Raw genomic sequence first — 12,322 nt, 5'->3', positions numbered from 1 at the left:
GCTGAAGCCATTTGATACGAGTGTTGCAGTTGGGGTGAGGGCTTTGCAACCCCGCAGGTCCATTTTTATAATAGAAAATGATGAAATTGAGTTTGCTGCCAAATTGAAATGCTGCCAAATAGTTAAAAATATATTATCAGTCTCATATGACAAGTCAATCATTCTAACCACTATGAACTGGATTCACAAAGAAAATTGATGGAAGGAAAAAATTAAATTCCAAAGAACACAGAAATAAGTAAAACCCCACATCTGTTGTGCAGTAGTGGTTAGTGTGTTGGACTAGGACCTAGGAGACAGCTTACTGGGTCATGTGGCCAGCATGGCTAAACTGCTTTTGGCACAGCAGAACACCCTGACTGAAGCTAGAGCGCATGGAAACGCTGTTTACCTTCCCGCTGCATCGGTACCTCTTTATCTATTTGTACTGGTGTGCTTTCGAACTGCTGTGTACGAGAAATGAGTGTGAAGGAAAACAGTGATTTGCAGTGAATCCTATTAATGTATGTGATCCAAAGAGCTACTTAAAGTAATGTAACAGTTTTCTGCTACCTAGTGGAATTCCCTTTCTTAAAACATGTCAAACTGCTTTAGAAACTTCACTGGTTTTTAACATGGGGAGACTACTATTCAGTCTAAAGTTGGTTTTAGTTGAGAATTCTGCACACTGCATAGGTGTATTTTTATGTGAGTTTGTGGTAGAGAAATGAAATTACTGTTACTAAGCTTAAATGTTTCTGGATGTGCTCTTTGAAATTCTTTTCCATTTTGGGTACAATAGTAAATATTCTACACCACAGTCTATAGTGACTACTAGTTAATTAGATTCTGTTGTACTGAATACCAACAGAATGTATAAATTTAATGAAAGACAACATATATAAAAAATGGAATAGGACAGTGGGACAGAAAATTATTCTTTAAGAGATGCTTCCAAAACATTGGTTTAGTAACTTAGGAAGATCCTGCCCCTCCACCCTGTACATGTATTTAAAGTTTCATTTTTGTTTACCTTTATTTCAGTAGCCTGTAAGTAGTCATATATGTTGTCTGTGGCACCGAAGAATTCTCTATACTACAAGGCAAGAAAGCCTGTTTGAATTTGAGAAAAAGTTGGGGCCAGTGTGCCCTAATGGCAGATGTAAGGTTTGTAAGGGGAGGTGAGCTAGAGAAACTTTTGTCTAATAATTGCTGTGCCCTGAATTTGTGAGGCTGCTATTGAGATCTGTATCATATTATGTTCTTAATGTTACACATGGATGTGTGGTGTAGTGGTTAAGAGCGGTAGTCACGTAATCTGGGAAACCGGGTTCGTGTCTCCGCTCCTCCACATGCAGCTGCTGGGTGACCTTGGGCCAGTCACACTTCTGTGAAGTCTCTCAGCCCCACTCACCTCACAGAGTGTTTGTTGTGGGGGAGGAAGGGAAAGGAGAATGTTAGCCGCTTTGAGACTCCTGAAGGGGAGTGAAAGGCGGGATATCAAATCCAAACTCTTCTTCTTCTTCTTTAACTTGCCAAAATGTGGACCTTTAAAAAGAAAAGTAAAGTCACATTCAAGCCTGCAGTCCTCAGTAACACTTGCTTGAAAATCTAGCTGATTGATCTTGGTAAATGCAAGCTTCATTTCTGTCATAGCAGTGATATTCTGTGACTTCATCATGATGTGAGGTGTGACATGAATTACCTTAGAGCTGAATAGTCAATTCTATTTGGTCAGTATTATCTTTTTGAGTTCCCAGCCCCACATTTGAAGCATGTAGATGTTATTTTCTCTTTTGGAATATTTGGTCTGTTACATTGGTCTGGAAATAGGTTATTGGCTTTGGTTCCTTCTTTTGTGATTGGATCACTACTAGGTGAGGTTTCAGAAGATTGTTTAGACTGTTTCTTGAGCAGTAGACCTGATGTGATCATGTGTGTGTCAATGGACCCAACGAGGTTCTAGAATTCCTAGGAATTTTCTGTTTGCTGTACTGTAGTTTCCTCTGAGGTTGAACCCTTATGGTAACATCCTATGATTCCCACCTGATTGTGCAATGAAGTTTCCACTTGTGCAATGGAACTTCCTTTCCTCCTATCTCCCATAATTATTCTGGAGTGTTCCCTGCCGCTCAGAAGCAGATTTTTGGGGGCCCACAGTGAAAAGGAGAGGAAGAGTGTGATGTTGGATGATACCTATCAATCCTGGATTTGATTTCATAAAGCAAGCAAAAACACTTTTATTTTGGAAAGCTTTAAATAGTTCACAAGGTTTCAGTATTTTGCTTGAATCAAAAGTTGAAGGTGGACTTAAGTAAAATATTATGGTAACAATAACTAAGAGGTTTTGTACTGACAGCTTTACTTCCAGTTGTAGTGAATCAATTTTGAGTATTTTTAAGAGAGTAAATATATAATGATGAAGTAGTAAATGGGATTGATGAGTTTCCCTGCACCAATTATAAAGCAGAATGTCCTCTCCTACCTCAGATTACCTTCTAATTGCATTAATAGAACATTATAAACATAATCTATTCTAGTAATAGTTCTAGTAACTTTCTAGTAACTTTGAGAATAAAGATAAAGATAAATTGACACTCTGGTTGCTTTAAATGGTTTGTCATAGTGCTCAATAATGGACCCTCTGAAATTCATGAAATACTTCGATTATTCCCCTTTACATATTTCAGTAATAAAGAGCAGTTAACGGCTTCTGGTACATTTGTAAGTTTTCCTTGTCAATACATCTATAAATTTTTACTACAACAGCCTTTTTTTAATGTAAAGAAACATCCCTGGAGTATAACTGGCAGTAGCTTTTAAAAGGTGCATATATGTATTCAGTTTCCAATTGTTTTATAATTGAAATAAATTTTGGGGTCCCATAAAGATGACAATAAAATTGATAAATAAATGTTTTAGAAATTGTAATGTCTTGAGATTAACACAAAGTATACATTTCCCCCCACAGAAATTAGCAGAGTACGGAAAGACATGTATAACGACACGTTAAATGGTAGCACGGAGAAGAGAAGTGCAGAATTACCTGATGCTGTGGGACCTATTGTACAGTTACAAGAGAAACTATATGTGCCTGTAAAAGAATATCCAGATGTAAGTACCTTCTTTTGGTGAATCTGTCTTTTGGCTTATAGCTTGTGTAATACCCTCTCAGTGTGGCTTCATGTTTGCCAGTTTTCTAGATCCAAGAATACTACTGAGGTGTAAGGTCTGATAAATAGAGCAATCTTTATTTTTTATTTTATGGCTTATATCTTGCTATTTTTCTGGACTAAACTAAGATTAAGAAAGTGGTCACTTCATAAAGTATAACGAGCTGTTAACGGTATTAGCTATTGTCAAATGCTTGGCAAAGCAATACTGTTCTAGAAGCTACGTGATTCTATCATGATGCCAATGGGTAAGACCATTTATACTCATCCCCACAGCACCTGCAGTTTGTGTGCTCAGGATCAACTCACCTGTCTCCAATGAGATGTTTCTGAAATGTTCCCATATATGAGCCTTCCTACGTCTAAAAACAGGCATAGGCTAGCTTGCTGCTCAGATGATAATTTGGTAGAACCCTCTTCTTTCTGTAACGTATGAGATTGCACTTCAGAATACATGACATCTTGCCTCTACAACAGAATAACAATTGAAACTTCATATTAGATGAACTTCTGCAAAGCTCTAAAGTTTTTTTTAAACAACAACTCTTTAAATATCTAAATCTACACTGAAATATCTTGAGTAATAAGTTTTGATTTGCTAATAGTTGGAAAATATGTGGTTAGCAAGTTTCATTTTTTATACAGTGGCAGTATAGTTTAACGGAAGGCAACCGTTAAAATGTGGTTGACTGGTCATTTGACCATTTTGTTTTGAGAGAAGTGTCCAATCTTATGTCTATGCTTTTGGAAGTATAGACATAATGTGCAGTTGCTTTTCTGAGAATATCTGGGATTTGATTGAGCTCTACCTATTATGGGCACAGCACTTGCAGGCACATTGAACTGAGTTTGGGAAGTGTGCTCAAGTTTTTTATACTTGTCACAGCTGAGCATGTTGAGCGTCTATACATGCATGTTTTAGAAAAAAAAAGAAACTATACTGATAGGAGCAATGGTAACTTTTTCAGTTAAGTAACAGACTAATTATGATTAGTACATAAAACAGTTACTACTAAATGGAAAGCTGTGATATTGCTCCTCCTGAATTAATAATGGTTGAGTAAATTATGGAATGAAGACATAACAAACTAAGGAATTCAGAGTCCGTATAATTTTATTCAAAACCTTTTAAAATGCAGGATAGGGTAGCATTTACTGCCTTAATACAGTGAATGGGGCATGGGACCAGAAAATGCGATGGTGGGCGGGGGGGAGAGGAGCACCCCACTCAAGTGTGGTGTAGTGGTTAGAGCCAGTGTGGTGTAGTGGTTAAGAGCGGTAGTATTGTAATCTGGGGAACCGGGTTCTCGTCTCCGCTCCTCCACATGCAGCTGCTGGGTGACCTTGGGCCAGTCACACTTCTTTGAAGTCTCTCAGCCCCACTCACCTCACAGAGTGTTTGTTGTGGGGGAGGAAGGGAAAGGAGAATGTTAGCCGCTTTGAGACTCCTTAAAGGGAGTGAAAGGCGGGATATCTTCTTCTTCTTCAAAAACAAAACAAAAAATACCAACCCTGGGACAGGGCTTCTGCCAAGTTGCTGCTTTTTCTGAAATCGCTTTCCATGCTGCTTGCTGATTTGGGCTGATGAGAATGTCATATTTCTATTTTTATTAGCTCCTGGTTCTTGTTGCTTTCAGACTTCGAAATCCTTTGAAATACATAGGGCCATTTTCTTGCTATCTACACTATTCCCAGTTTAAATCTCCCACCCTCCCAAACTACTATCTGTTTCCAGGGGAGAAAACCATTACTCAATAGTGTAGAGCACATGCTTTGTAGGCAGAAGCTGCCAGGTTCAATCCCTGATAACTCCAGGTAAAAGTGTCTAGTAAGGCATGGATGGGGAACCCTTTTCAAGCTAAGAGACACATTCCCTTCTAGGCAATATTCTAAGGGCCTTGTGCCAGTGGTGGATATGACCAAAAGCAAAAGTGGACAGAGCTGCTAGTGAAACTTTGTATAGTAGGCATGTACTCACTACATTTACTACATGTACTCACACAGCCCTCCCTATCCTCCATCCAGACTTGCAAGAGGCATCATCAGAGTTCAAGGACACATTCCAGTCAGGCAAAAGCACTTCTGGTGCAAAGTAGGGCCAATGAGAGGGGTATGAGCTGTAGATAGTTTTGAGGGCCAGATGGAGAGGCCTGGAGGGCCACATTCAGCCGCCAGACCTGAGGTTCTCCATTCCTGCAGCAGGAAGTGATGAAACCCTGGAGATCTACTGTCAGTCATAATGGGTAATATTAGGCTAGATGGGCAAATATCTGACCTGGTCTAAGGCAGCTTTTTATGTTGCTGTTGTAGTTGTACATATATTTATTTATATTCGACCCTTTTCACTGACAGGCTCAATGTGGCTTATAGATAATAACAGCTATGAACAACCCTTTTAAAAATTAAACTTAGATGGAATTTGAAATTAAAAATTGTGTGTGTGTGTGCGCGCGCGCGCACGCACGCATGCATGCATGCAAAATCTATTAAAACTATACAGATAATTACAATAAAAACAGCACGGCACCAGTCCTCTCATTAAAAGCAGTCAGTTCTCAAAAGCCTCTTGGAACAAGAAAACCTTCACCTGCCAGTGGAAGGACAGCAAGGAGGGAGTTCCAAAGTCTGGGTGCAGCCAATGAGAAGGCCCTTTCCCATGTTCCTACCAAGCATGCCTGTGAGGGTGGTGGGAATGAGAGAAGGCCTTCCTGAAAGATCTTAAATCATGGGCAGGTTCATATGAGGAAATGCGCTCCTTCAGATAGCTTGGACCTAAACCATAAAGGGCTGTATAGGTCATAACCAGCACTTTTAATTGTGCCCAGAAACAGGCGCAGCTGGTGCACTAGCTTTAACTGTGCCACCCTAGAGACCTGGGCATCCATGCTCAGGGCTGAGTTGGGATTTGAACCCTAGTCTCCCAGGTTCTAGTCTGACATTCTAACCACTACACCACACTGGCTTTCATCAGTATTACCCCTTCACCCCCCCCCGCCCCCTTAGTAGTGTTTATTAGTCCTGTGTAGAAGTTCAGTGACATGATGCTATGTAAAATACTCCAGAAAGTCATGTCAGGGCATGCCCATTGAACTTCTGTCTTTTCCAAAAAAAATTAAACTTTGAAAGTGTCTCCTTTTTATAAAATATGATAGGGAATCTGTCTCATTTTTTAATTCCAAGTTGTGACACTACAAAACAAGTGAACTTCTTTCTGACAGTGCTTTGGATATTTATATCTATATTTCTTTTCTAATTTCCCTTAATTATATTATCGTGCTAGGTTTCAAGAGGGTAAGGAAGCAGAGACTTACTGGTTGATAAGAGAAGAGAGATAGCATGAATACCTGTCTTCAAAAATGTGTGTTTAGAGGTTTAGCATGGTCAGTGTGTTGCTAACTTGAGAAAGAACACATCCCTGACAAGTATTGCCATCAGCTGGGTGATAGATCAATCGGTCAAGCTGACTTCATGCACCTTACCGGAATCCAGCTTGCCAATAAAAGACTGCATAAGATCAGATTCCTATGAATAAGAGAGCTCATCAAATATGATCATCGGGTTACAGTTTGAATATCCTGTCAGTTGATAGTGAAACAAATGAAGAAGTACTCAAGCATGGAGTAATGCCATCACTAGAAAGAGCTGCAGTCAGGACTCTCTGGAATCTGGTTGGGGATTGCTGAAATTCTTTAATTCGGTCTATACATTGGGCATGCTAAATAGATGTACCTTTACAGCAGCAAATCACTGTTTGATGGCTGATTGTAAATAGCATATGAATTTTCTGTGACTAGTTTGGAAGACAGAATTCTTTTGCAATGAAACCCAGACTTTGAAAGAATGAAGGTATCCTGATAGAGAACATGGAGCATGCTACTCTTTCTAGACCAATTTGAACTTCAGAAATCTGCATGGTGTGTTTGCTCCTTAATGTGATTTAGATTATTAATTTTTCTCTTTAGTTCCCAGTTGAGAATAAGTTTATCATTCAGTGGATGCTGGAATTATATATATTTCAGTTCTTTGATCAATTACTTGAGGACTTGAATGAGCTGACCATCATCTATCTGTAGATGCCTTGCATTTCTAAACAAAAGGGTACTGAATATTAGCTGTGGATCAGCTAAGTCAGACATGTAGTACCTGCAAGCATTCCTGCTTGGGAATGACAATTAACCAGCTTATCCCCTTAACCATGATATTCCCTTGCTTCTCCTTGCATTTTCTTTCCCCTGCCCCCAGCGCCTCCATCAGAGTTTCTGTGCCTACTTAAGCATTCTCATTCATTCATCACTTAGCTGTTTAGGAAGGGGTAGCCTAAGGGAGATAAAAGTATATTTGTACTTGGACATTATTGGGGTTTCCCTAATATTTGAATCATAGTTTGAATCATTCAGATGTCATGGCAAAAGAAGCATGCCAGAAGTTAGGGATTGAGGGAATTTGGGAGAAGTGAAAGTTCAAAACATGTTCCTGGCAATCAAATGATGTCTGAAGCAGGTCTAAGTCTTGAGTATTGAGAATTCAACTAATGCAGGCTATTATTAAAATCATGTATTTTTAAAAAACCTTATTTGTGGTTGACTTTGTAATTGGATGTTATGGGTGGAATTATCCTCCAATGTAGTTCTGTGAATTTCCCCCATGTCAGATAAAAGGAGCTTTGGCGGGGGGACAACAATGACAACAGAAATATCTGGCAATCTTCAGATGGGAATAAAAGTACTTCTATTTCCACAAACCTTTTCCAGTTTGTCTCTAAGGACCAGTTTTTCCACAAAGCTTGAGGAATGAAATAAAATGTGTTAAATTGCTGCGTTTGTGTATGTGTGTATAATTTTATTTCACTATAAACAAAATAAACTAAACAGTCAGTTATCTTGCATACATGACCCAACAGGGAATGTGGATAACACATTATCCAAAATAATGACTTAGAACATTGAGATACAACACTTTTGATCCAATTTTTTAAAAAATTAAAAAACAAAAACAACCTAAGGCACCCATGCAGCTGTGGTATGGTAGCTTTTCTAATATCTGATCAGTATATTGATGAATAGTATGACAATATCTGTAATAACACAAAACTATAAAAATTCAGCATGAGAATTTCACTTATGACTTGTACACAGCTCTACTGAAATTAGTGAGGAAAGGATGTGCCCAAGTATTTGCCAAACTTCAGCTTGTCCTAGGTAGTTCAAGCAAATAAAAAGTAATAAATACATTAAGACTCTACCTCATATACATGTGTCTTGATGACAGATAATCTTGCTGCATTGTGGTGGTGCCAGTTTGGTAAAGAATGTCAGCAGGCAAGAGCAAGAAGGTTACTACATGGTTGTCACTAAGGGAAGGCAATAAATGAGATCAGAGCTAAATATATTTGTGTGACATTCTAGCAGCTGGCTTAAGTCCTGCTGTTTGTTGCAGTGGTACACTGGCCTTAAAAAGGAGGAGAATGCATTGTAGCCCAGGGAGGGAAACAGTTGGTGGGCTTGTCATTCTGCTTACTGACAGTGAAGGTCAGACAGTTTGGAGAAATTGAACGTAAGTGGTAAGATACCTCTATGTCCACTCCTTAACCTGTTAGGTGAAATGTCCCACTGTAAATGGATTGGTTTGCCTTCTAATCTTGCAATTTATTCAGATGATTATATATTCTTGCTTGCTGTTTTGCAGACTAAAATATAGTATTACTATAGCATGCTTTTTAATGTAGAAGAATTTGATTTACCTTTACAAGTTGCAGTTCTTCAAATTACTGCTAGTACAGTGGTACCTCTGCTTATGGACATGATCCATTCTGGGGTGCCGTTCGCACCCTGAAATGTCCGTAAGTAGAGCGCCTCTTCTGCATGTGATGCAATAGAGCGCTCATGCGTGAAGCACACAGCGAAACCTGGGAGTATACACTTCCGGGGTTGCAGCGTTCGCAACCCAAAAATCCGCAATGTGAACCTAACGCAACTAGAGGTATGACTGTAACTTTTTTCATATAAGAAGCAGAGATTAGCAATTTCTTGGAAATAAGTTTAGCAAAATATGTAAGGACCTGTTTCCATATGAAAAATTGAGACTAGAACTCGGAACAGAAGTATTCAAGAAGTTTGCAGATGGACTGAGGCCTACTAAATGTTTCTTCTGTTAACCCTGGTATCATTCTGGACCAGTTGCCAAGATAGAATTGAGGGAGCAACACTTTGCTGGCTTGATTCCTGACTTGTTGGCTGGCTGGCTAAGAAGAGTGGTGTTGCATAAGCTGTGGTCCATTTTATCTGCTGTATACAATTCAACTTCTGCATGAAATAGTTTGGAGTGGCTGACAATAATTATGCTGATGACACTCAGTGCTTTACATCTACTAAAGGTGAAACTGTAGAGGATCCCCTGACATAGTGTTGCCAGGATTTTGCTTTTATTGTATGCAGGTTGTATGCTCGCATTTGCTCATGCAGAAATAGGCCTCAGAATGCTTTTCACATTTTTAGGATTATATTGTAAACAAATAATAATTTAATTATGAAAACTATAGTAACTGTGAAGATTTGTGAAATTATAGATAACCTGGAGTATTCTTCATTGCCTTGTATTCATGGAACCCTCGTGCAAAAGAAATGAAGCTGAAAGCTTATCTGAAAGTAGGCAAGGTTTTCAAACGTTGCTGAACTATTGGGAAGAAGGCTAGCTATACCAATATTGAACTTGTTGAAGTCTAAAGTTGAGCCACAAGTTTTGTATGGAAAAGATCTACAGCTTCCAAAGCTCAGGGGATTTATGTTGCATTCAGAATAGAATCTTAAAGATTGTATTAGGGATAGCTAGATATATTTTAATGTTGTACTTTAGTTCCAAAACAGGATTAACTCTATGGTCTAAGAAAATCTGCTAGCAGACTTTGTAAACTTTTAGGGTTTGTTGTAAACTTTGAGGGTGGGATTCACCTAACTAATCCTGTCAGCAGAAGCCTAGCACTTCTGCTTGTGTAATGGTGCCTCCCGCCCCCCCAGAACAGCACACAGGAGGAGGAGGGGGGGATCATTCTGTCTGTTAATTTGAAATGCTGGTGTGGACTCAATCATTAGAAGAGTGAAATTTAGAATTCCACTCATAGATATGCTGGGTATTCAGCAAAAATTCTTTAACTGGACAAATTATATTTTAATATGCAAAGGGTAATCAACATATTTGGATACTCAATTTCTTCAGGGTAACTGTGAATCAGCTAAGAAGTTTAAATATGGAATTTATATTTGCCCATACATATTTTTATAGGTCTGTAAAGGTAGTTCCTCTTTAGAATATTACTCATGTATAAATCAGGCCCCCTTTCTCACATTTATCAATACGCTACAGGAAGGCTCCAAGCCTCCAGGCTTGCAAGCAAGTTTGTGGAGAGGCTATGTGAAATAATGTGACTTTATTGGCACTAATCCTGTCTCCCTTGTACCCCCTTTACATAATATGACTGATAGAATAGTCTGTAAGACACTAATACTTGTTCATTTCATATTGCTCAACTTTGTGTTTATTGAAATTCAATAAGATACATTCATAAACTAGGTCCAGAAAATTATTTATCAAAAATTACTAAGCATAATATGAGAAGGGAATTTACTTTATTTCAGTTCATACCATCTACTGTGATAGAATTGCAGCCTTAGAAGATACAGACTAATGTAAGGGTAAGATATTGCTAGGATTCCACTGTTAGTTTCACAAAAAATGAATTGTATGGAATCTAACATCCTTCTGGACCGTCTAGAGGCTGGAAGCTGGGGGAACTGTTATACAGTGGTTCCACTCCTTTCTCCTGGGCCGTGTCCAGAAAGTGGTGGTGGGGGATGAGTGTTCAGACCACTGGGCTCTCAGATGTGGGATGCCTCAGAGTTCTGTCCCCCCCCCATGGTTTTTAACATCTACATGAAGCTGCTGGGAGAGATCTTCAGGGGGTTTGGGCTGGGTGTTCATCAATATGCAGATGATACCCAGCTCTACCTCTCTTTCAAATCAGAACCAGTGAAGGCAGTGAAAGTCCTGTGTGAGTCTCTGGAGGCGGTTGGAGGAGGGATGGCGGCTAACAGTTTGAGGTTGAATCCTGACAAGACAGAAGTACTGTTCTTGGGTGACGGGGGCAGGCTGGTGTGGAGGACCCTGTGGTCCTGAATGGGGTAACTGTGCCCCTGAAGGACCAGGTGTGCAGTCTGGGAGTCATTTTGGACTCACAGCTGTCCATGGAGGCACAGTTTAATTCTGTGTCCAGGGCAGCTGTTTACCAGCTCCATCTGGTATGCAGGCTGAGAGCCTACTTGCCTGCAGACTGTCTCACCAGAGTGGTGGATTCTCTGGTTATCTCCTGCTTAGACTATGCAATGCGCTCTATGTGGGACTATGCAATGCGCTCCTTTGAAGGTGACTCAGAAACTGCAGTTAATCCAGAATGCGGCAGCTAGACTGAGGTCCAGCTCTGAGGGCCTTCTGGTGGTTCCCTCACTGCGAGAAGTGAAGTTACAGGGAACCAGGCAGAGGGCCTACTTGGTAGTGGTGCCTGCCCTGCGGAATGCCCTACCGTCAGATGTCAAAGCAATAAGCAATCTTTGCTTGCTTTTATCTTACTTTGGCAGCCCTGTTTAGGCATGTTTTTAATGTTTAATGCTGTATTGTGTTTTTTAGTATTCGGTTGGGAGCTGCCCAGAGTGGCCAGGGAAACCAAGCCAGATGGATGGGGAATAAATAATAAATTATTATTATTATTATTATTATTATTATTATTATTATTATTATTATTAGGATGATCTCTCACACTGATGCAGGATGTAAGGTGGAAATAACTTAAGATTTTAAAATAAACTCTTAAACTTTTTTAGACCTGCTCCCCATCTTTAACACAAACTTGCAGTTACTCACTTCTTAATTTCGCAATATGGTGATAGCAATGGGTCAGGGTGTTAGGGGAGGGGTAGTACTTCTGTTGGGGGACACATTGTGGTACTTCTGGGGAGTGCATTTTCTGCATGTGCTGCAGAGAAAAGTGAGGGGCAGATGGGACTCGTCAACCTGAGAAGGTAGCCCATGTAGAAGGGGGGAAACTCTGATCCTAAACCTCCGCTGCCTTGCAGGATATCCTGGGGAGAAGAAAAGCCTAATGAGTAAATTTTGTATGCCTC

General features: G+C 39.7%; 1 protein-coding gene across 10 annotated transcripts in view; it reads left to right on the top strand.

The window, feature by feature from the left end:
* QKI (QKI, KH domain containing RNA binding) overlaps positions 1-12,322 on the top strand; it is a 108,966-nt gene that overhangs the window by 32,589 nt on the left and 64,055 nt on the right. For all 10 annotated transcript variants that reach the window (XR_014217502.1, XR_014217503.1, XR_014217504.1 and 7 more), the window contains exon 2: positions 2,951-3,093. Coding sequence is in view for 7 of the 10 variants with exons in the window: in XM_082215325.1 (XP_082071451.1) it covers positions 2,951-3,093 (143 nt within the window). In the remaining 3 variants the exon portion in view is untranslated. The remainder of the gene's footprint in view (positions 1-2,950; positions 3,094-12,322) is intronic.

This window comes from Podarcis vaucheri (genome assembly GCF_965113315.1).
Source record: "Podarcis vaucheri genome assembly, chromosome: 3".
In the NCBI taxonomy this organism is placed as follows: Eukaryota; Metazoa; Chordata; class Lepidosauria; order Squamata; family Lacertidae; genus Podarcis; species Podarcis vaucheri.
Note: the sequence above shows the minus strand (reverse complement) of the source record. Positions and strands in the feature narration are given on the sequence as shown.